Source organism: Archocentrus centrarchus, chromosome 4 (genome assembly GCF_007364275.1).
Source record: "Archocentrus centrarchus isolate MPI-CPG fArcCen1 chromosome 4, fArcCen1, whole genome shotgun sequence".
Classification (NCBI taxonomy): Eukaryota; Metazoa; Chordata; class Actinopteri; order Cichliformes; family Cichlidae; genus Archocentrus; species Archocentrus centrarchus.
In genome coordinates, this window is record NC_044349.1 from 31,427,522 (window position 1) to 31,450,998 (window position 23,477).

At 39.0% G+C, this 23,477-nt stretch overlaps 2 protein-coding genes across 2 annotated transcripts in view; one reads left to right on the forward strand and one right to left on the reverse strand.

Moving 5' to 3' along the window:
* ghrhrb (growth hormone releasing hormone receptor b) overlaps positions 1-8,809 on the forward strand; it is a 78,251-nt gene extending 69,442 nt beyond the window's left edge. Inside the window, exons 7-13 of the mRNA XM_030728355.1 lie at positions 969-1,122; positions 1,259-1,319; positions 1,600-1,669; positions 2,872-2,963; positions 3,075-3,204; positions 3,309-3,350; positions 8,180-8,809. Of these exons, the coding sequence (XP_030584215.1) occupies positions 969-1,122; positions 1,259-1,319; positions 1,600-1,669; positions 2,872-2,963; positions 3,075-3,204; positions 3,309-3,350; positions 8,180-8,386 (756 nt within the window). The 3' untranslated portion in view covers positions 8,387-8,809. The remainder of the gene's footprint in view (positions 1-968; positions 1,123-1,258; positions 1,320-1,599; positions 1,670-2,871; positions 2,964-3,074; positions 3,205-3,308; positions 3,351-8,179) is intronic.
* Positions 8,810-16,771: 7,962 nt separating this feature from the next.
* Positions 16,772-23,477, reverse strand: part of adcyap1r1b (adenylate cyclase activating polypeptide 1b (pituitary) receptor type I) — a 42,804-nt gene continuing 36,098 nt past the window's right edge. The window contains exons 7-14 of the mRNA XM_030728361.1: positions 23,286-23,418; positions 23,007-23,160; positions 22,860-22,920; positions 22,703-22,772; positions 22,510-22,601; positions 20,790-20,919; positions 20,151-20,192; positions 16,772-19,621 (exon numbers count right to left, since the gene is read on the reverse strand). Of these exons, the coding sequence (XP_030584221.1) occupies positions 19,229-19,621; positions 20,151-20,192; positions 20,790-20,919; positions 22,510-22,601; positions 22,703-22,772; positions 22,860-22,920; positions 23,007-23,160; positions 23,286-23,418 (1,075 nt within the window). The 3' untranslated portion in view covers positions 16,772-19,228. The remainder of the gene's footprint in view (positions 19,622-20,150; positions 20,193-20,789; positions 20,920-22,509; positions 22,602-22,702; positions 22,773-22,859; positions 22,921-23,006; positions 23,161-23,285; positions 23,419-23,477) is intronic.

Below are 23,477 nucleotides of genomic sequence, written 5' to 3' on the forward strand. Positions count from 1 at the left end.
GAAGATTTTAAAAATGCAGTTTGAATAAAATAAAGCTTTGAAACGGGATGTGGCGAGTCAGGGGTGGATCCGACCGAGAAGAAGAGAAGTCCTTCTTTTGGACCCACCTTTGTGAGCTCCTTTTGGAGGTGTGGCTGTTGATTGATTGATTGTGGCTACATCCTGACAGACACACCTGCTTCTCATCATTCATCACATTCATCATCCATCTGGACATAAAAGGATTTTCACCCACTTGCTGCCAGATTATTAGTTACCAAAGTAATCCTTGGAATATCTGCCTGCAGCTCAATTTCTGTCTCCTCTCATCATGTGGATTCACACAGTACTTTGGCATCACTCACCCAGGATGTCAGTTCCCTGTTGTTCATTCATCTGTTTGTTAATAAGTCAGTTAAACTGGTCTGCTAGTCTGTCTGCATTTGAGTCCTCTCACTCATGTTGTATGAACTTAATGATAACTAATGTTGTATTTAATAAGATTTGAAACTAGTGACTAAGTCCATAAAGTGAACAGGAAAGTGTTTACTGAGGAAGCTAAGGCATTTTCTCACAGACTTCTATATATCTGGACATGTTTTTGCACTCACCCCCTACTGGCCATTAAAAAGAATGCAGGTTTAAGGTGCTTCCACAGTGAAATGCGTCTTGTTTGGTATCAGGTGACCATTATTATAAACTGTATGTGTACCATTCCAGAAACATTAAAAGGCATTAGCATTATAACAGGAAGATGAGACTGAACCTTAGTTATAATGAATGTAAATACAACACATACCCGTGCCTTCAAGCATGTGTGACAAGAAAGGCCTGTAACATTAAGCTCTTATGCCCTTTATCATTCTGAACTGCCTTGTGGCTCATAAATTGATGGTGGAGGTTGTTATAATTGCAGTCCTTCCAGAGAAATAAGCCCCAGAAACTAATCTGATGTTCAGGGATTTATTTGTTTGTTTTTTGTCCCACAGACATCCTGTAAATCAGCGGTGGCCTTCTTCCAGTTCAGTATCCTGGCTAACTACTTTTGGCTGCTGGTGGAGGGCATGTACCTGCAGACGCTGCTCGCACTCACATTTGTCTTCCAGAAGAAATACTTCTGGTGGTACATACTCATCGGCTGGGGTGGGTGCCCCATTTGTGCTGATCTCTCTATCGCTGCTCCCTGTTTCCCTACGTGTGATTTTGTGCCTTTCATCTTGTTAGGGTTTCACTTTGACTCTTTTCTTAATGATCAGGTCTCTGTGTTTGTGCCTCCCAGGTCTCCCAACAACAATCATAACGGCCTGGATTCTCACTCGCAACTTCTACGATAACAGAGGGTGAGCAGCTGCTGCAGGAAATCAAGGAAAATATCAAATAAGAAGAAATAATGTTTAAAAAAAAAAAGGAAAAAGAATCAAATACTTGCTAAAAAAATTTATACTTAAACAATGTATAAAATTATGTTGAATAATGAAATCATATATTTTGTGAACTACTCTTTTTCGTTAAGCACCTTCTTCTAAGAGTGTGTTGTGGTAATTGGTGGACACTAAGTTGTATTTTTTGGGTCTGGAATTGGATTTTGCATTTTTCATGTCTGCCTGTTGTGTGTCTCAGATGCTGGGATGACACAGATGTGGCCTTCATCTGGTGGCTCATAAAAGCTCCAATAACTGCATCACTCCTGGTGAGTACGTAAAAGTAGGAGCCATTGCGGGATTATAAGAGTCCTCAATCTTGGCTCAGTCCTGCATTTTGACTCTGTGGCTGCTATTGCAGACACTTATCTTGTGGTCACATTAGGAGCAACAATAACAAGTCAGGGTGAGTTGATTCATATCCTACATGGAAACCTGGCCAGCACACAGAAGGTCAACAGAAACGACCAATCAGAATCTGTCTGGTTCGCCTGCTGGTGTGTTTGGTTTGTTTTATTGAGAGGATTGTTACAGCTCCCACAACCCTCCTGACTCTAGAATTAATTTTATTTTATGTTCATATTATCACTCTCTCTTTCCAGTGTTGTTAAATGCCTTCATACAGTGGTACTTGTTGCACTTAATTGCATCATTTTTTGGTGTGCGCGCGTGTGTGTGTGTGTGTGTGTGTGTGTGTGTGTGTGTGTGTGTGTGTGTGTGTGTGTGTGTGTGTGTGTGTGTGTGCGTGAGGTGACAGTGGGGGTACAAATTCTCAGTTCTTTTTCCCATCATTTGCCTTTTCTGTTGTTCACCACTGAGTGTCACTGGAAGGACATTGCATCCAGATCTCAAACCTCCCTTTACACATGCTCAGTAAAATTCTACCTGATTTTATTTTTTTTCTGAGCTCCTTTTTTAAGGTTATCTACTCGAGCAGTTTCCAGCATTGCTATTTTTAGATCACTCCATGAAAGTCACATTCAGACCACATATACATGCATATTTGCACTTTCATCAATGGCCTCAAACTCAAAGGGCAAACATCAACATCCTTACAAAAACAGATTTGGGCCATCATCATTATATGATCCAGAAACCAAACAGCAGTTTTCAGTGAAAGCTTTCAGACCACAGTGCCCAAAGGCGGTGCATCTGGGATATTCAGCAGTTCTCGGGTGGGTGCCATCCCACTGCTGCACAGTGGATTAAAAATGCAACTTTTTCTTAGCGCCTACTGTGCTCTCTGCTATATCCTCTTCTCAGAAATGAAATTGAAGTTGAGATGAGGATGAGGATAAGATGGGAAACACTGGGGGAATAAAATAAACTAACTTAAACAGTAACTGGAACTAAGCACTTAAGGCTGAAAATACTAAGGAATAATACCAAGGTTAAATGTAAGCAACATGACAGGGCATGCCGTTGTACTGGCAGATTAAATAACTTGGTGCTCCCCGCTTGTTTCATGTAGGTGAACTTCATCATCTTCATCAACGTAATCCGTATTTTGGTCCAGAAGCTGACGTCTCCTGGTGTTGGTGGCAACGATACCAGTCACTTCAAGTGAGACAGAATAAAAACTGCTCCATGAGAATTCATAAGGAACAGATATACAGTCACAAAGGATCGTGTGTTTGCATGTATTCACTGTGTGTGCTTTGCATGTGTGTGCAGGAGGCTGGCCAAATCCACTCTGCTGCTCATTCCTCTGTTTGGGATGCATTACATGGTGTTTGCCTTCCTGCCGGAAAACACAGGGGCAGAGGCTCGAATCTTCATAGAGCTCGGCCTGGGATCCTTCCAGGTAGAACACAAAACACACATCGACATGTAAAGATGAAAAGAATAGATAAATGTCATGAATATTTCATATGTAACAGTTTTGTGTTACATTTGTGTATTCTGAAGGGGTTTGTGGTGGCCCTGCTCTACTGTTTCTTAAACGGTGAGGTAAGTAAATACTACACAACATGGCAAGACATGTTTGAGAATTCATTTTTCTTTTGATAAGGTCATGCTATTCTGACTTGTTGACGCAGTTCCATGCAGGTGATGTCATGAAAACTAAATTGCTGTTGTGATCAAGGTTATAATAGTTTTGTATTTTACATTATAGTTTAGTTTTATTTCATTGTAACTTATTTTTCCCTAAGTCAGTTAGTTTTAATTAGTTTTCAGTGTGGTTTTGCTCATTTTTGTTAGCTTTTGTTTTATTGTTTAATGCTTATTTTTATTTTAGTTTCCATTAGTTTTAGTTTCTTCATTGACAGGTGCAAGATTCAAGTTGCACTGTGTAATAAGAACTCAACAAAAGATACCATTTAAAAAACTGTCTTCAAAAACCAACTGCTCACAAGATAGCAGCATTATGTGCTAAATGTGTGTAATGCTAAGGACATGCATGAACATCAACAGGGAGAGACATAAAGAAAAACATAAACTCTACAATAAACTCCCAACAAACTTCAGCGTCAGCGCAGTAGATTAATGCACGTGGTGCGGTGTATTAACCAGCCAGCAGTTGTTTTTTGGTGAAAACAGTGCATTATGGTTGTCGCCTTGTTACATGGCTGCGATGCTGGTTCTCTGTCAGAGGCTAGCTTGGTGAGATACTCACTAATTAGACTTCAGCCACATGTGAGTGGCTGACGTCGTTGTCGGCATGTGTGAGCTGTATTGTGTGTGTTAATCACCTTGTAGTCGTGTGCTGGTGTTTTACAAAAAATTCTGGGACTTTCTCCCTATGGGCGGGGCATGCTTCAAATTTTAAAGGAGCTAGACTGTTCAGTAAACCTCTGATGCCACAGAATTGCTTAGTTTCAGCATTTTTTCAAAGAAAGAAAACAACAGCCAGACAACACATCACTGTGCAGCACCTCAAGTTGCAGCAGCAAAACGTAAGACAGAATACTTTGGAAGAAAACAGCATCGACTGCTCTGAGCGTCTATAAGGTAGCTTCATTTCCCGTGTTACAAATTTCTTCCTCTAATTAAAGTTTTTCTCAATTGATTCGACACATTTCTCACGGCAGAGAAATGATTTTCACCACTCTTGATGCAGTTCTATAAACAGTTAAAGCATTTTTTCATAACTCACACTCACCTTTGCAAAAGGCTTCTGATTTTTTTGTATTTGGAGCAAAACCTTACAAAAAGAGTACTGCAAAAATGTGGGCCTGATTCAGAGTAAAACGTGTTCAGACACAAAATGAAATGTGAAGGATTTATTTGAAACGTTAAGTTCTGAAATGGAGGAAAGAAAAATAATTTGTGAAATATATGCATCAGAAAACAAGGAGAGCCTATACAATATGAGAACATGGCATCAACTACTTTGTGTGAATATATATATATATATATATATATGTGCTGGACACTATTCAGGAAAATAAGAAATGGAGAGGTCTGAGTGACAAAAGGACATATAGTTTTAGGACAGAAGTGAGAAGTGCATCAATGCAGTAACAGATATTTTCAGTAGTGAAGCATGTGCATAAACATCAGCAGAGGGTGTAAAAACATTGAGAAATGCTGATGTGGGTGAGGAAATGCCTTCCTATGAGGATGACTTTTCTGCTGTGAGAACTGCTCCAAATCAATTGAGAAGAAACTGTAACAACACTTTAAAAAAAAAAAAAAAGACATTTTCATGGGAGGCTAATAATTCTGTCCTTATCTGTAGCTTCCATTTCTATGATGGAGAAGCCAAACTTGACAGCAGGACTGCTGAGCGCCTCACCCTTTAAAGTCATCCAGGCTCAATACGCCCAACTAAAAGAGGACGCAGAAGAGGAAGAGAAAGGAAAACTGAAAGAATCCAAAAATGTAAAGGATGTGTTTGACGTAAAAAGAGCTCTGGGAGAAGAGAAAGTAGCAAAAATGGAAATAGAAAACATAAAGAAAGAGAGAATTATTAGCGATACAGCAAATAGTCGAAGAGAAGATAGAAGTTTCAAGAAAGACCAACATGGCAGAGACTGGACTGAGAGACAAAGAGGGTAAAAAAGCTCTGAAACAGCAAATAAAAGAAGGAAAGAAGAAGCTGAGAGTTAAAGTGAACGAGGAAGAGCAGCAGCTTCTAAACAACATTATAGTGAACGAGCAGCACAAGAAACCCACAAAGAAGAAATGAATATGCTGTGAAGTTCTCTTTCCCTCCCCTATTCCTCCTCCCTTTCCTTCTCCCTTTCATTCCCCTTTCTGTCTTTTACCCAGACTCTTTCACCTCTCTCTTCTTCACCACTTTGAAACACTTTAACAGCATTAAATAAATATCTACAAGTGTACAAAGTTCCAGTGAAAAAAAGAATAAATTGTTTTTTTAAAGCATAAAAAGTTATACTTCATTGATCTCAATTGTACACCAGAGTAACATAAAGAAGTCACACTTTTCAAACTGAGAGTTTTTGGTCTATTCTTATTTTAACAGTCATGTCTGCCTGAATCTGAGGCAAAAACATGTTGCCTACCCTTGTTCTAGTCATCTCTGCATCCTTGTGGAGAAGACTCCAAGTACTTAATTTGAAGCATTATCTGAATAACTTAACTTCTATGGTCACTAGCACATAGAAACTGCAAGTACAGTTTCCAAGATCTGATATTTAAAAAAAAAACTTCACAAAATTTGCCCATAATATGTATTTCCATCAAGCCATGCATGCATGGGTTTAAATATTCAGTCGATAAGCCTAAAATGTTTTTTACAAGGAAAAAAGTTGGTGACAAAACCAAGCTCAAATTACATGGACGGGAGTTGAATAAAAGTTTTTAAAAAATTTAAATTTTTTTGGGTTGTGATTTGATGAAAGATTCACACAGGCTGTGCATCCTCAAAACATAGCAGACAAGTGCAAGAAAATGTTAAAATTATGAGATTTTGAGTTGGAAGTGACAGACAGGAATTCTCTGAAAACCGTAAACACTGAGTTGGTCAGGTCAGTGTTAGATTACAGGTGTGCAGCATATAATTCAGCAGCACGCACACGTCTGTTTAAACTGTAGATATTGGTCAACTTCAGTTTTCTACAAATTCACTGCCTACAAGTATAAATACTGGAACTGGAGGCCAGTTCTGTCTGGAGGTACACACATCAGTGTGATGGAAAGTCACCATCTCACCCTGTCCTGAACCAGCTGCCTTAAAGAACCAGGGGAAAAATAGGAGGAGTCTTATGGGAGAGAGTGAAGCAGCTTTCTATCAGGAGATGAGATAATCTGAGGAGCAGCGCGCACACACACACGCACACACACAGTGTGATAGAGTGATGGAGAAGTCCGAAGGTTAAACGTGCAATGAGCAGAAAGGCTGGGTTTTTAACAGAAATATAACCAACATGAGAAAACTGTGTGGTGTTTGATCACAGCCCCAAATCAGTGCCCCGAATTGATGATATATCTAATTACTGATTCTTTTTCTTTTAACGAATGGGTCATTTTAATTTTCGAATACATCTTTTCTAAGCAAAGGGCTTCAATTCACGTTATTTATTTCATTGTCTGTTTAAAATCAAATTTAATTGCTTGACAATCAGTGTTTTTGTGCTGACTGTACAACTCTACAGATTTTATTTTATTTTTTTTCATTTAAAGGCTGGTAAAACCGCCTCTTTTCTCTCCACCAATGATTCAAATCAGAGAAAAAATAAACAAGACAATGCATGCTGCAAGGCAGCAGCTGCAATCAAATGTGGAAAGGCTGCGTGCAGTTAAGAACAGGCTTAAGTGGGGTTTTGGAGCCAATATCAAGCCCATCCTAAAGGCCAGTTTTCACAAAGACAGAGTTTAGAATTTAGCGTTTAACTGAATTATTTGTGGCAGTCAGCACATTCGCTCTATGCTTTTTTTCCTTCTCTTTGCCCTTGACCCCCAACCCAACAACCAGTTGCAGTCAACTGCCACCAGCCCTAAGTTTCGTTCTGAGGTTTCTTCCTGTTAAAAAGGAGTTCTTCCTTCCCACCACTGCCAAATGCCACTCAAGGGGTTGTCTTATTTTTTTTTTCTCTCTAATATTGTAGATATGTACTTTCCTTTACACTTTAAAGTACAACTGTTGTAGTGAATTGGTGATATAATTGAATAAACTGATAAGATTGCAGGAATCTCACAATCTAGAGGTGCCTGAACATCTCCTCCTGCATCCCCTCCTGCCCCCGCCCTTACCCACCACATTGCTATCCTGGCTTTACATGTGCAAATATGCTTTGCTACGGTGGTTTTTTTTGGACCCTGGTACAGTGCTACGGTGCTCAGATGAGTTTTTTTTAACCTAACTACCCCATGATGTGTGTTTGTTTCCTTTTTTTGGGGACTGATTGTAGCGGCGGCGCCAGTGAAAAACGGCAGCGGCTGCGGACTCGCATCTCCCCTATGTTAGTCTTGTCTGTTCTTCTCTGGATCGTTGTTCCGAACGCAATTTCGTCATATTCTGAAGGAATGTCGTTATATAATTTGTTGTATAATGGTTCATTTCATTGTATGTATAATGACAATAAAGTTCTGTTCTATTCTATATTCTACATTGAGGAAACAAGCACCAGAGTGGCAGCACCAGAGATCTGTAGTGTCTTGAAATAATTGTTTTTTAGTTTATTATGTTTTACTTGATCAGAAATATTTTTTAAATACATGCATACTTGATAGGCTAAAATTGGCCAGCTTGGTTCCCTTTTAGACAGTGGAGAAAAAAGCAATTGGAAAGCAGGTGCAACGTGTCTCCCACTTTGGAGCACTTTGGAGATTTTTATTCTTATCTTCGTCTTGTCTCCTGTGTGTGTTTTCAGGTGCAGGCTGAGCTCAAGAAGAGGTTTTGGAAGTGGCAGACTCAGAGTTACCTGAGCTACAGTAAACGACGGCGTACACTGTTCACTGAAAGCAGCACGGTCACTCAGATCTCTGTCCTGGACAAATCCAGCCCAAAAGATCAGCCAGGCTCTGAGACACACGTCCTCACCCACACCCTCACACACAGCAATGTGTCGGCTGTGTGAAAAATGGCCGACAGCACATGTCCTGTATTGCAACACATGCCCGGTTAGCAGAGACTAAACTACAGAGCCTGATTGTTGAATTTTTGAGGTACCTCTTAATTTGTATGCGACAAACGTTTTGTAGTAGTGTGTGACTTGTAGGCTTGCTGTACACCAAGTCTGACTAGAGTTCGGCTCATTAATTCAGAGCATCCCACTTTCCCCCATGATCACACTGGTTATAGTGTTGGCAGAAAGAGAGGTCATATCTTCTGTTATTTTTTTCTGTTTATGCTCTGGGGCCCCTCCTCCACATCTTACTCACAGCCACCAATTTTTTCTCATTTTTTAAAAAAGCACTTATATCACAAAACCATGTCTTGAACTTTTTAGGTTTGTGGGTGAATGTTGAGGTATTTTGCTCATATTATTTCCTGTTCACCTGCTATTGAAGGGAAATGGGCAAAACCAAAATACGTATTTCTTTGTCATCATCCAGAGCAGCCACAAGACAGACAATGATCACTGTTTCATTTAAACCATTCAAACATTCAGAAAATTGTCTTCGTTTCTCTTAGTCATCAGCAGTTGTACAAAATACATAAATTCCTTTATTTGGTACAAAATGTGAATGAAAGGGACCCTGTTATGCTCATTTCTGGCTTCATAATTTTATATTTGGACAATACTAGAGTATACCAAAGTACTAGAGTACATAGTACTAGTATGCTCTAGTATGCTCCAAATTGTACAACATTACCATTTTAATTACTACATTGTCTGAGGAAGTAAACAAAAATACAGGTTAATGAGACTGACTAAAAATTGAAGCCAATCAACAAGTGCTTTCAATTTGTTTTTGTTTTGTTTTTTTTTTCATGGCCAGCAGGGGGCCTCTTCTCTGGTTGCAAAAACGCTTATTCAATTCAATTCAGTTCAATTTCATTTTATTTTTATAGTGCCAAATCACAAACAACAGTTGCCTCCAGGTGTTTTATATTGTACGGTAAAGAACCTGCAGTTACACAGAAAAATCCCCAACAATCAGACGACCTCAGGGAGGCGCAGCCATCTGCCGTGACTGGTTGGGGCCGAGGGAAGGGAGACAGAACAAAAGAGACACCGTGGAAGAGAGCCAGAGATTAATATTAAGATTATTACTGGATAGTAGTCTGTGAGAAAACTGTCCTCAGCTCCTTTTTCTGCGGGCTGCTAGTTTCTTGTCATGTTGAAAGCAATGTATAATTCATTTTTGTAAGTTGTGGTTATTGGTAGAGTCAGAAAGTAGACTTATTCAGGATGTGCATAATGACCTGTCAGTTACTGATGTCCTCCATTTCACAGTCAGATCCACCCCTCATCCCTCATTCATCACTCAAAACAACAATATGGGAACAATGATAATGCTCAGCTCAAGGCTTCACTTCACTAACCAGTGGGTGATGTCATGGTGGTTATGTTTATCGTTTATATACAGTCTTTGGTGATGACAGGTAAAGTCAGAGGTACAGAAGGTTTTCATATTGATGTACAGCCTAAAAATATCCACCCCCCCGCCAAAAAAAATAAAAAATAGTAGTCATTCGTTCAATATGTTTAAAGAAATTAAGCCAGCATGGAATTGCCAAGCACTGCAGTTCCTTGAGGCAAGCCCCAAAAATTCCCATGTTCCCATGTTAAAATGCTCGGCTTTACCACAGGATTAACTATGTTTACATCCTGGTTAAAAACAAACAAACAAAATGCTTTCAGGGTCTATACCTCATTTTCCCATCACAGTGATACAAGGTTTCATTTTTATATAACTCATCCATTTAAATTTTATTGAGATTTCAAATTTTTTTCTCTCCGACTTAAACCATGTGTATGGCTACGTTCACACTGCAGCCTGAAGTGACCCAATTCCGATTTTTTGTGAAATCCGATTTTGGTTGTTCACATTTCCAAATATATGCAACTTGGATGTGATCTGTGTGTGAACAGCAGACGAACCTGAAAGTGTCCCGCATGCGCAGTAGAGGATGCGATAACGTCACATGTAGCAGGCGCGCTCAATGTTTGCGGAAGTCACACATGTTTTCCTTCCTGCGTCCGCGTAACGGGACGCAGAATAGTGACGTTTGTCGAGTTTCAATGACGTGCATGTCGGATAAATGCGACCTGGCTGTACACACTCAGGTCGCATTTGAAAAGATCGGATACGTATCGGATTTAGGACCACACATCCAAGTGGCCTGGGTCGCATTTGAAAAAATCCGGTCTGTGTTGTTCAGACTGGCATGAAAAGATCGGATACAGGTCGCATGAGGGCGAAAAAATCGGATTTGGGTCACTTCAGGCTGCAGTGTGAACATAGATTATGATTGCTCTGGATGTAAGCAACAAAGCCTGAAAGGTCCTGTATACATGTTCACTCTGGCTTTTAAGAGCACCAGTGACCAGTGATTAATGGTGTTTTGAACACTGGGGATTCTATTGTAATCATGTTTCAGACAGACAAGTTTATACACATACATTGCACAGTGCACTTGCGCACATCTGGAGCACTACACTGTAAAAGCTATTTATTGTGAAATTATTGTTTTAATGTCTTTGTGTGAATGTAAATAGACCTCAAATAGAGTTTACATATATTTTATGATGTTACGGTTCATCTAACAGATTTCTACAACCACCGTGCTAAATGGCCGCCTTACTGTAGTAAATAAATTATAGTTTGAACAAATTTCAGATTCCTAAGTTGGTGTTTACATGCAGCATTTGTTGGATCATACTGTACATGCTTAGTTTTATTCTTATATGCTGTAATATTACAAAATGAAGAAAATATTTGTGCATATGTTCCTATTTGTTAGCATAGGTTTAGATAAGTCTACTTACTATTTGCTAAGCTAATGCTAGTGTTAATGCCAGCACTAATCCAGAACCTCTTTCCTGTACGAAAGACCTCTGATGCTACTTTCCCACCCCTCAGGAGCCGGTGCTCGTGCCAGTGCTGGTGCTGGTGCTGGTTTCAATGAACCGGCGAAATGCTTAAGAACGGGCCCGTGTTTCTGTGAACTGCTCCTTTACGTATGAGTGAAGGAAGCACACAAACGTGGGAGAACACGCTCCCCTTTCTTGTGCTGTGAACACATTTTACTATGAGGGGCCGTTAGGGACATTATTACTGAAACGCTCTCACAAACACTACTGAAACGCTCTCACAAACACTACTGAAACGCTCTCACAAACACTACTGAAACGCTCTCACAAACACTACTGAAACGCTCTCACAAACACTACTGAAACGCTCTCACAAACACTACTGAAACGCCTTCCTGTTCATTCGAAACGACTTCCTGTTTACACGAAACACCTTCCTGTTCATTCGAAACGCCTTCCTGTTCATTCGAAATGCCTTCCTGTTCATTCGAAACGCCTTCCTGTTCATTCGAAACGACTTCCTGTTCACACCAAACACCTTCCTGTTCACACGAAATTCTCTGGTTTTCAGTAGTGTGTGTGAGAGCATTTCAGTAGTGTGTGTGAGAGCATTTCAGTAATAATGTCCCTAACGGCCCCTCATATTTTACGGTCCAAACCAAACTACTGCAGCATCTGTGTGCAGCACAGAGGTAAACACAGACAGCGATTAGAGCAAGATGACAAGTACACACTTTGTGTCCTTTTATCTGTGATATGAACTGATACAAAGCAGCAAGTTCAGCCTTAGAGCCCAACCTAATTCACAGCCGTGAAAATCGCTTCACTTTTCTCATGTAATACACATGTAATATGGTAGAAAAGTTTATGTTGAGCTGGCAGAGCCACGCCCTTCTGCTGCTTTCATCACACGTTCTTGGTTTGAGACCAGCTAGTTTGGGGGGGCCCGAGTTGAACCCGTTTTTCGGCTGAGCACCGAGTGCTTCTGTGGTGGAAAACCCGCCTAATGGTTCAAATAGGCACCGGCTCCGGAACCCTGTTGGTGGGAAAAAGGCTTGAGTGATGCTGCTTTTAGTGTGAGAGCTGAGTGCTGATTCGGCATCCCACGTTGTCTTTTGACACTATAGAATTTAAGCATGTATGTAGAGCACTCACTGCATACATATATGTACATGTGTGTACATGTACATGTGTGTACATGTACAGTCTTGTCCATGTAAAGATATATAACCTTAATCAGCTACTGACCAGGATAGTGCCTTTGTCATGCAGTGTATCTCAGTGTTTCCCAGCAGCTCAGCTGGATTGTAGGTTTGCATTCGAACTGTGTGACCCAGTGAGATTGTGATATTGTACCACATGCTTTTGCTGAGCAATGTGATAAATGTGCTGCTTTGTTGAAAATTGTATACTTAGCAAGTGAATTTATATTCTAATGGAGTATGAAAAAAGCTGTTTGTTTTCTGGACTTTATGGTTTAGATTGTATTCTTCTACATTGAGGGTATGGACTGTGTTTTTTTTTGTTGTTTTTTTTTCTTCCCCCTCTTGTACTTATAAGTGTGATGTGAAAATTTCTCTTGCAGGTTCCTGTTTACTACATGAGTGCAAGTTTCTGGTTTATTCTTTGCTTCATTGGGCAGGGGGTGACAGTGTAAGGCTGGTAAATGGTAAACGGACTAGTTCTTATATAGCGCTTTTCTACTCAGATATGAGCACTCAAAGCGCTTACACAACACGTTTTACATTTACCCATGCACACCCATTCATACAAGCACTTCCATGATTAATTAATTAAGCTAAGTGCTTTAATTATTTAACATTCACTCACATTCATACTCCGACAGAACGGTCGGAGAGCAACTTGGGGTTAAGTATCTTGCCCAAGGATACATTGGCATGCAGCCTGCAGTAGCCAGGAATTGAACCACTGACCTTCCGATCAGTAGGTGACCTGCTCTACCTACTGAGCTACAGCCACCCCCTGGTCATTTTAGTCAGGCATAGATTTAGTTCAGGCAGTTCACAAAGTGAAGCTCAGCTGCAGGCCCAGCAGATCAGCTGATCTGAGTGTCAGCCCACATCAGCTGATGCCCTTCTACAGAGCCGACTGGCAAATCTCATACAGGGCATATTATTTCAGCTGCAGTTCATTTCAAAGTTTTTTTAAAAGCACCAATTCACAGCAAAATTCATCTCAGGGAGTTTTATATTTAAGCCTCTTTGCAGCCCACCTCCACTCCAGCTACTCTTTCTCATGCTTGCTTCCTGCTTAATGTCATAATCTTAGGCTTTTCATCTGCATGCATGAAATCACACTACCAAATATAAACAAGTGCATTTGGTAATAGTGGACCTGACCTGAAATATTATCATCTATACTTTCTATATTGCCATTGGCCCTCAATATTAATCCTACAAGAAGTTGGGTATTGTAAAAAAAACACATAGGGGAGGGCTGGTGCCACCCTCTGACCCCCCTTTGGACATGGCCCTGGTTAAAACCTGGAATTTTTCAATTATATGAGCCGTATTTCAAAAATTTTAATTAACGTCGAGCCAGCAAGTTAAAAACATTTATTGTTGATACTTCCATAATGTACAAAAAAAACCTTCTTAATGTGTACAACAAAAAGAAAAGACAAAAAAAGAGAGAAAATGGTAGCGTGTGCAGTGAGAGAGCAAATAAAAAGGAGCTCATGAGCAGACAGAAGCAGACTCTCAGCAGAGTGCCTGAAATTTTACATTCAGCCATCAGCACAGACTGTTGAGCCCATATATATATATTCTTTTTTCTTTTTTTTTTTTTTTACCAAAAATCAGTACAATAAAGCAATTCAATAGACGTCGTCTGACAAAAAGGAAATACATTAAAAATCATTCTTCTCATGCTATGTGATAAAAAAAAAAAAGAACACAGCAGTTTTTATGGCACGATACCTTTCCTCATGTCTGTGAACATTAACATTCAAAGGAAAAGTATTTAATGGGTCCTGGGACAGAACTACAATCTGATAAATCATTCACAGTTGAAACCCAATATCTGTGTTATAGCTTATTAATTGCCTCATCCACTCGTCAGAGCGGATTTTAAACAAGGACACAGCTCAGATTCCCTTAATGGCCTAAGAGCCCGACCCTCCCTTGTGATTACGTCTGCTGGTCAAATGAGATCAAAACATTTTAACGCACATGCATCAGCCTATTAGAGTACAGAGGCATTACAGGAGGCTTTATACTTTTAGCAAACACAATCACCATTTACAAAAAAAAATCAAATACAAAATAGAACAATCACAGCGCAGTTTTTAAATGACAGCTATTCACTTTGAAGCACAGAAAACTTCATTTGCAGAGTACAACAGGCAGCTTGTTTCTGTCTTGCACATTTACACTGCAGTTTATTTAGTCACAAAGTTTAGCTACACACGTCTTTCAAACACTTCAGCTAACTATTTCGTAGTCAAAAACAATAGGTTCTTATAGTAACAGCAACATCTTTGTCTGACATCAACATAGTACTGGCAATATAAGGCTCCAACTCCAATGTTAACACTAAAGGAAATCATAAATAGGTGATCCAAAGTTGGCCTGGTGAGATTGTCAAAATGTTTGTGATAACTTCAACTGAACACCCCAACTGAAACAGAACAGAGGTGGTGATTGTCCAGCCCTTCCTCTGTATGATACAGGCCCCCCCCTATGGCTGCTGTAGCATTCGCACTGGTATTATTGCAGGACACACTAAATGCATACACAGCAGATTAGCAGGACAACACAGTTTCTGGTCAGCCCTTCTTTTTTCTCTTTGATTTCAACTCGTCCGGACTCCCAGAAAGTATGGATTCGGCTATTTTGCAGGTCCAAAGACGTCTTAAGCTTAAGTGGAAGTTAAACTTTTACAATTACAAATTTTATCCATGTAATTTTATCTTGTTAGAAATTAATACACAAAATATAGAAACTGTCAGTAGATGGAAAGAACCACAGCCTTAATTAGAGGTTAATCTGGGCCCAGTCTTCTCAATAGGCTTGCAGTTTTAACCTCAACATTCACAAGGCTACTTCATCATCTAGTGTTAAGGTTGGGGTTTAGCCACATGCTAAACAGGCACACTATCAAAAACTAACTTCAACTGAAGGTTTACAGTTATTCTGGTATTACCGTTTTTCTATTAAAGATTTTTCTATTTATTTTGTTTCTATTTGGGTACTCCAATTGGGCAAAAATTCTAGGAAACAGGTTGGATATCACCTAAACTTAACTCTGCCTCTAACCCTAGATGGATCATGAGTAACGTGGTGGATGTTAAGTGGTTTTTTTTTTTTTTTGTTTTTTCCCATTATTAATCTGCCTAAAATATTCAGTATTGTTTATTTTTACAACAAATAACTAAAACAAAGTAAAAAAAAAAAAATAATACCCCAAGTTAAAAGAAATTTAGTTTATTAAAATACTGAGAGAAGGGAAAGAGTTCATTAACTTAAGTATACTGACTGACTATTAGACTTGATGTCTTTACAGGCCAAATTTCTAAGCACCACAATGACTTTACATCTTAAAAACTGTGACAGAAAAAGATAAATTTTTCAAGGATTAATTTTTTAGCTTCAGTGTTCATATATGTCTACAAGTCATATTTTCAAGTCAGCCTGAGCAACTCCACCTAAATATACAGTTGTTTTGGGACATTAATGTTATCTTTACTGTATAATTTCTGTTATAGTGATTTTATTTTTCAAGACTTTATCATTTTAATTAGTTTGCTTTTGGAAAAAATGTGATATAATAAAATTAAACTAAACTAAGACTTTGTATTGTTTTCTTCTATGATAGGAGGGTAGTACTCACTGTAACTCTTAATGTAAAATGTTGTTCAAATTTATATTAAAGATATATTTTGTAATGGTCACTGAAAAAAAATTGTATTATTGTAAGTAAGAATGCTTTTCCAATGACTTGCCTGGTTACATGAAGGTTATATTGATTTGCTGCTCCATCTTGTGGTAAGAAGTGTTATTACACAAAAGTTCAGGCCATAGTTCAGCTTCAGTTGCTATCTCTTCAACACATCACATAGATGTTTGTGGACATACAATCAGAGCAGTTGTTTCTTCACATTCTGCTTTAGTTAATTTGAAAGGTTTTAAACTATTATAAATACAGAAATTTACAGTAAACAATATACCTTTTAAAATGATAAAAACATTTTTTTTCAAAGGCTTCCACTTTTCTGAATTACTATGGAGCAATGGCAGTGACAAAGCATTAAATGATTCCTGAACACATAAGTAATATTGTAAAATTATTTCAGTAATTTATTTATTTATTTATTTTATTTTATTTTAACTTTCAGGGTTCCATACAAGACATCTTTTTACCTGTAAATCACCAAAATAATATTCATTGTATGACTTCAAACAGCTGATATGAAGAACAGCTCAAACAATACAATAACACACTGAACCAAGGAGATGGCGTAATTAGCAAAAATGTATTATGCTAATCAAATAATTTAGTCCATATTTGAGCTTTAAAGACCCAGTTTGTCTTTTTGATACAGTTCAGACATTTGCCATTTGTTTAATGTTTAGAGTTTAAGTTTTTAAAGCAGATATGTGTCATTTTTTTATTTAAAAATAAGAAAAGAAAGAAAAATCTTCATGAGAACTTTTGCTGTCCGATAATTTCTCATGTTTCCGCCATAAAGGGAAAAGTGCCCACAGTACAAAAACAGAAGAACGTTTATTACTATGTACATGTGATGTAGTGCATTGGACACTGACCCCTGTGTTTAGAAGTCATTATACTGTAGCACTGTTTTAATGACAACACTAATTGGTCGTATTCTCTGCTTATCCTTAAAGATGTTTTAAGGACTTTGAAGGCCTCCAGGGTTCAAATTAGTCTTAAGCATTGTAAAAGCACTTTGTAGAACCCTTCTCTTTGCAGTTTCGTTTTTTGAAAAGACAAATCTTGTATTTGAACTCATCAACAGAAGTCAAAATTTGTGCTTAAAGGCACTTTTTGGAGACACAAAGTAGGGTCAAACATTGGGATTCAGAGGATAGCTGAGCCGGACCAAAAGGAAAAATCTGCAGTGACATCACTTGCAAAGCAAACTTTGCAAACAGATACGGCCGTGCAAATACTCGTTTGTCTTTGGAAAGAAAAAAAATTACCATCTTGGTAAAGGTAACATCCACCTCACTGTGCTTGTTTTTAAGCAGAATGAAAGCAAACAGCATCAGAAACAAAACGCTCCTGCGAAGGAGAAGAACCCCTCATTAATCAAAATGATTCAAACTGATTTTTTTTAAAAGGTCCTTTGTCAGGGAAAAACAAACAAACGAAGGTTTTAGCCCCCCAAAAAAAGAAGTGCTGTGATGTTGCTCACAGTCTACACCTCCACTTAGACCAGTAGAGTGTTGGGACTTCCTGCAGGAGGTTGCGGGGGAGATACACAGAGTACACTGTCTCCACAGCAGCCTGATAAACATTGAAAACCATCCAATTGGAACACTGAATTTTCACAAAACACCCACATGGACAATAAAATGTCATTTCATGCAAGCAACTGAACTCATGACACTTCAGTCATGTCTTCATTTTCATTGACATTTTCTGTACTACCGGCTTTTAAAACTACAGATGTACTGACTGCATAAGTGTCTTCTCCTCAGACCTTTCAGTGCTGAGATTTAAAAGATGTCTGTTTGTGGTCGTATTCAGCAAACCTCAGCACTCTGCACACATCTGAAGTTCAACATTTTGTTTTTTTTTACTTTTTTTGGTATATTACATAGAAGTATGTCCATCTAATAATCTAGTTAATACTGATTTTTCAGTCTTCTCCTGTTGGTAATATTTCTCTGTGACACTCCTTAGTGAGCTTGATTTCAACATCCTTTATATTCTTTTAAATCAGTCACAGCTGAGACTGGTAATAATAATGCCAGGCTTTCACATATAGTCACTGTTTGTGCATCAAGGGTACTGCAGTAGTTGAGAGGGGGAAAAAATGGACAGATTTTTCAGCGCTTTATATGCAGTGAAGCAGAGCAGACTAAGGAGGGATTGCTTTGGGTCCAGCTATGAAGCTAATGAAACTAGCTGGGTCTGCCTTAGGGTTTATACTTCAGTCATTAACACTGACAAAGAGGTGAAAAAAGAGATATGCATTCCTGTTTAAGGTGTAAAGTGTACAGATTCTTTTGAAAGGTCACTCAAGCTGTTTAGCGCTGCAGTTTTATGTTGATTACGGAGACCCACATGAGACAAACTGAAAAAAAGATTGGCTAAAACTGGAGCAGCTGCAGCAGTTATCCTGAATCTAAGTGCTGATGTCCTATAATGTAATGCAAGATTTTTTTTTCACTTGAATCTCCTCTTTCACACACATCCCCACAGTTTCAGACACATTCTTTGTGATAAAAAAAATCTAAAGTCCAAGTTGAGACAAACTTCAGCCACAGAGGACAAGCTAAGAGGAAACTAATCTTCATGTTTAAATCCAGTGGAGTGTCCCATTAAAATATTTACATCAAAGAGACCAGTCTTTCTTCAGTTACACCATTTCTCGTATTCGCATTTAAAGAGGAATTAAGTGTAAAGTTGTCTAAAATACATCTTGAGAAAAATGTGAACGTTTAGGACCAAAGTGTCCTCAGACAGACTGGAATGATCAGTGTGAGGAGATACATACTGTACTGTAGAGCTCTTTGGTCCCTCTGTGCTGTACTGCAAATACTGCAACACTAGACAATTCTGAACACCAATATGATATATACAGAGAGAAGACTGTTTCAACCTGCACACATGCCTTTTTTTACGGTGTTCAGGAAACAGGAGAGTGAAGCTTCAGGCTGAACCTGAATGTATCATTCAATATTTGGCACCTGACATTCAGGTTTGGTCATATTTCCAGGAGATGCAGGCTCAGACTAGAGGCTGTTCTAGGTCGCTGGAGGTGAGCTGGGTTTCCATCATGGTTTCATCAGGGTATGGGTTAGGGTAGGGGTTGAGGAATGGGTTGGTGAGGCTGGTCATCGGGAGGATGGTAGGTTTGGCGGCGTCAGGGACAGAGGCGGCAGCGTCGTCATCAGACTTGGCGTCCCCACCGGTGGCGCTCAGGTGGCCGGGGTCTCGGCCTGCAGGCTGGACATGCGGATTTGCGAGCTGCTCTTGCTCAGGATGGACAGTTGCGTCCCCCCGTTCACCCCACTGCTCGCCAGCGAAGGATGCCGGTGCTTCAGGTCCACAGCAAAGTACCTGTTCACCGTCCAGCTGCGCCATTTCCTCTTGATCTCCGATTGCACCTTGAGGGATATACTTCACAAGGTCATTATTAATGGACCTTGCTGGAAAGAGACAAGCTCAATGTCCCTCAGTCTCTACACCTCTGACTGGACTGTAGCAGAAAATGCAATCTCATGGTTTTTAAGCCTACACACAGTTAAATTAGTCACATCCTGTTCCAGAAAGTGCTGAGCTCCAAAAATGTTTCTACTAAAAGGAGGACAATGCAAATGAGCTGCTTATAACGTGTCAGATTCCTTTACTCCTTTCTGCAACATTTTTTTTTTTTTACAATATTATATACTGAATGCTATATACTAAATAGAATATTAACAGTAAAAATGTTTTTGCTGTGAATATTATTTTTTAAATTCAGATTTTATTTAAATAATTACTGGAAAATGAAATGCCTGGTGGAGACTGGAAATAACGAGCATTTCTGTACGATCCGAACATTTGTTTTAGTGTCAGATTCATTTAATTACATCTCAAACTTTAACTGATGTGTAAATATGTGGATTCAATCATTCTGTGGTGATAACTTGTTTTAAAGAAGATTTACCTCTCCGTTCAGGAAACAGTAGAGGACGGCCACCACAAAGCCCTGAGGAAACACAGAGGGTCAGAGCATGAGACAAAGACACAAGTATCGAAAGCAAACACAATATTTGGTAAAGAATAATTCAGCTTTACTTCAACCATGATTGTGGCAGTTTCAGCAATGTGGCTCATGCTTATTTTGCACTGTCTGGGACGGGTGGATGAATATGCAGGGTGATTAGATCAGACGGTAAGCTGCCTTCTTGTATTGCAAGTAAAAATTACGTTTTAACTTTTGAATTTTTAAACAAAGGTTTAAAAAGAAAGAAAAAGTTTGCATCTAGTATTCTCATGTCCAGCTTCAGATTTCTATTCTTCTTTATTCTTTTCATAACATACAAGTTTAAATTACTCCTCATACCGGACTTTGGAGCAGCCCCTCACCTCATCCTCTGTGTGAAACAAGCTGTTTTAAAGCCCCATTTATTCTGATTGGCTGCCCCTAAAGAGAACGTCTGAATAGCAGGTTTGAATGCATGTTTTCGAATTTAAGTCTTGATCTGACTCTGATCCAAGTCTGAAAATTATGTTCTGGAAAAGTCCACAGTCAATATAACAATTATGCTTGCCAACATTAGGCTGCAAAGGAGAGACAAGTCACCTGGAAGGATCCGAGGCCGAGCTCAAACACCAGACGCTCCCTCTTGCTGACGTTCTCAGGGGAGAAGGCAAACACAGTGTAGTGGATCCCAAACAGAGGAATCAGCAGCAGAGTGGAACGTGCCAACCTCCTGCAAAATAAACACGTGCAACACACTCATCACCATGAGAGAACTAGTCTACCATGTGTCAGTCTTCATTACAATCAGTATATACACACATGATCAATTGGACACTAGGGGATACATGTATGTAGGATGAATATGCTACACTCTGTTTACTGATTTCTAGTAATTTCCAGGTTTTATATTCAGTCAGTACCATCTCTATAACTGTGAGGCCAAACTAAACACTTGTCTCAATAATCAGACCAGAATGAGCTCCTGAAAATCTGCCAAATCCACACTTTAATTGGAGCTTATCCCAGCTAGTGGTGGGGTATACCCCAGACACACGGGGAACTCCATCTTCCTCTCACAGTCCAAAGACATGCATGTTCTAAACTGCTTGGAGTTGTGTGTGTACATGTCAACAATGTTAGCCCTATGATAGGCTGGCAATCTGTCCAAGGCTCCCGCCCCCTCAAAATGGAACGATCGACTAAACAGCAGCCTCACAAAAATGTGTCAGTGACACTGGTGTTACTGCTGTCCAACATCTAAACCAAATTATGCAGAAATGACAACAAGAATGCTACATGCATTTTAGTCACAGCAGCAGGGTGCCTTTCAGGGAATGTATCGAGCTCTGTTTCATTTTGAAAAAAGAAAAGCAGGTTGCTTTTTAATATCAGTTTAATAACAGTCAGTGCACAGGTACGTCCCAAAATTTCACAAATATAAACTGTATAAAAAAGTAACCAAATACTAGAATAAAAATGAAAGTATCAAAAGTAAAATGTCCCATGTAATAATAATTTATATTATAGAGCAGGATAATATTATTGCATTTATGTGTAAGGAAAATATGTTCTACAGAAATGTAAAGGCAGAAATACAGAATTTATGACCTTCAAATTCACACATAATGACAGTAAGTAACTGTTTTAATGACTTACAAGCAGCAAACTGAATAAACTGTAAAATTTGGTAAGTTTAAGAAAACTAGCTTCAAATAATTATGTAATGTCAATAAGGTAAGGTGTGTTATACTAAACTGTTTATTTTGTGTGCAGAACTTAAAAAGGATAAGTCACATGAACTTAATATAATATACCAAAGTGAAATACCTCCACTTTTGCAATGAAATGCACTTTCTAAAACATTTTTTAATAATAAATAAACTCAGAAAATGTCACCATGGATTGCATTTTATGTGGTGTTAAGAGCTGGAGAACTCCTTTCATTTGCATTCCTATTAGCAACATAATGCACACTGACTGGCAGCTATTAAATGCCACAGGAGCCATGGCAGCCTGCTAATGGCTAAACTATTACAATATTCTCATCCATCAAACAAAGGAAGCTGCATTACACATCCATAAGAATCAAAGTCTAAATACAAAATAATTGCAATAACTGAAAACTGAGAAATGGGGATTACTCTTCTCACTGGGTAAAACACTTGGTACTTCCCAGCACTGACCATAAAATAAGAGAAAAAATATTACACACTCAAATAAGGCATTAAACACATTAAAAACACTAACATGTGATATATATACTAACATATACAATTTAATGGGTCTAATGACACATTTTATGCTAATGTTAAGCACTTACAGGTAAATACTGGATTCATTTCCACCGATATCTGGAGACTGCAATTTCTGAACCAGGATGATGATAATGCCAATGAACAGCACAAAGTTGACCTGTAAAAATATATGTATGTATAATAATGTAAAAATAAATATATACAATCACACATATAAACGACAAAGGAAGGATGTGTTTTGGTGTCCTGGTTATTTACCATAATTGAAGCCAGCACAGGTCCCTTTATCACCCACCAGATGGCAGCGTGGTCATTCATGTCCCAGCAGCTGAGAGCACAGGATGATGAAATGGGATGTTCAGCACATAAACAACAAAAACACAAGAGTCTACTTAAAACATTGTTCATAACCCACCCTATATCATCAAAGTGCAGCCTCAGCACCGCCCAGATGGTCACACACACTGTTGGGGTTCCTGTAACAGAGATCACCAAGTAAACAACACAACCTTCAGTCTGGAGATATGAATATAACAACAGCGTGACATGTTAGACATCTCACCCCAGCCTATTATGATGTACCAATAGAAGTATCTCTTCTCAGGGAAGAAGGTCTCCACCAGTAAGGTGAAGAGATAGAGCCCCTCGATGAAGAGCCAGAAGTAGTTAGAAAGGACGCAGTAGTGGAAGAATATCATTACTGCTCGACACTCGAGCTTCGAGAGAAGACAGACAAAAGCAATATGTGTGAGTAAGGGTGCCATTAAACATCTCTAACACAGTACACAGTACACAGAGTACAGCCTGCTTTTCTGGCACATGTGCAGCTTGTCTTACTCACAGTGTGTATGAAGCAGTGCTCACTGTCCTCTTTCGCATACAGCACGCCGTCTTTGATGAAGACAGAAATAGCTCTCAAGATGAATGACACAAAGAGGTTCATGTGGATGAAGTTCCTGGTACAGTGCAGCTTCCTGTGTGGAAGAACAGATGTGAACATACTGAATAGCAATGTATTACTTTTTAACAAAGA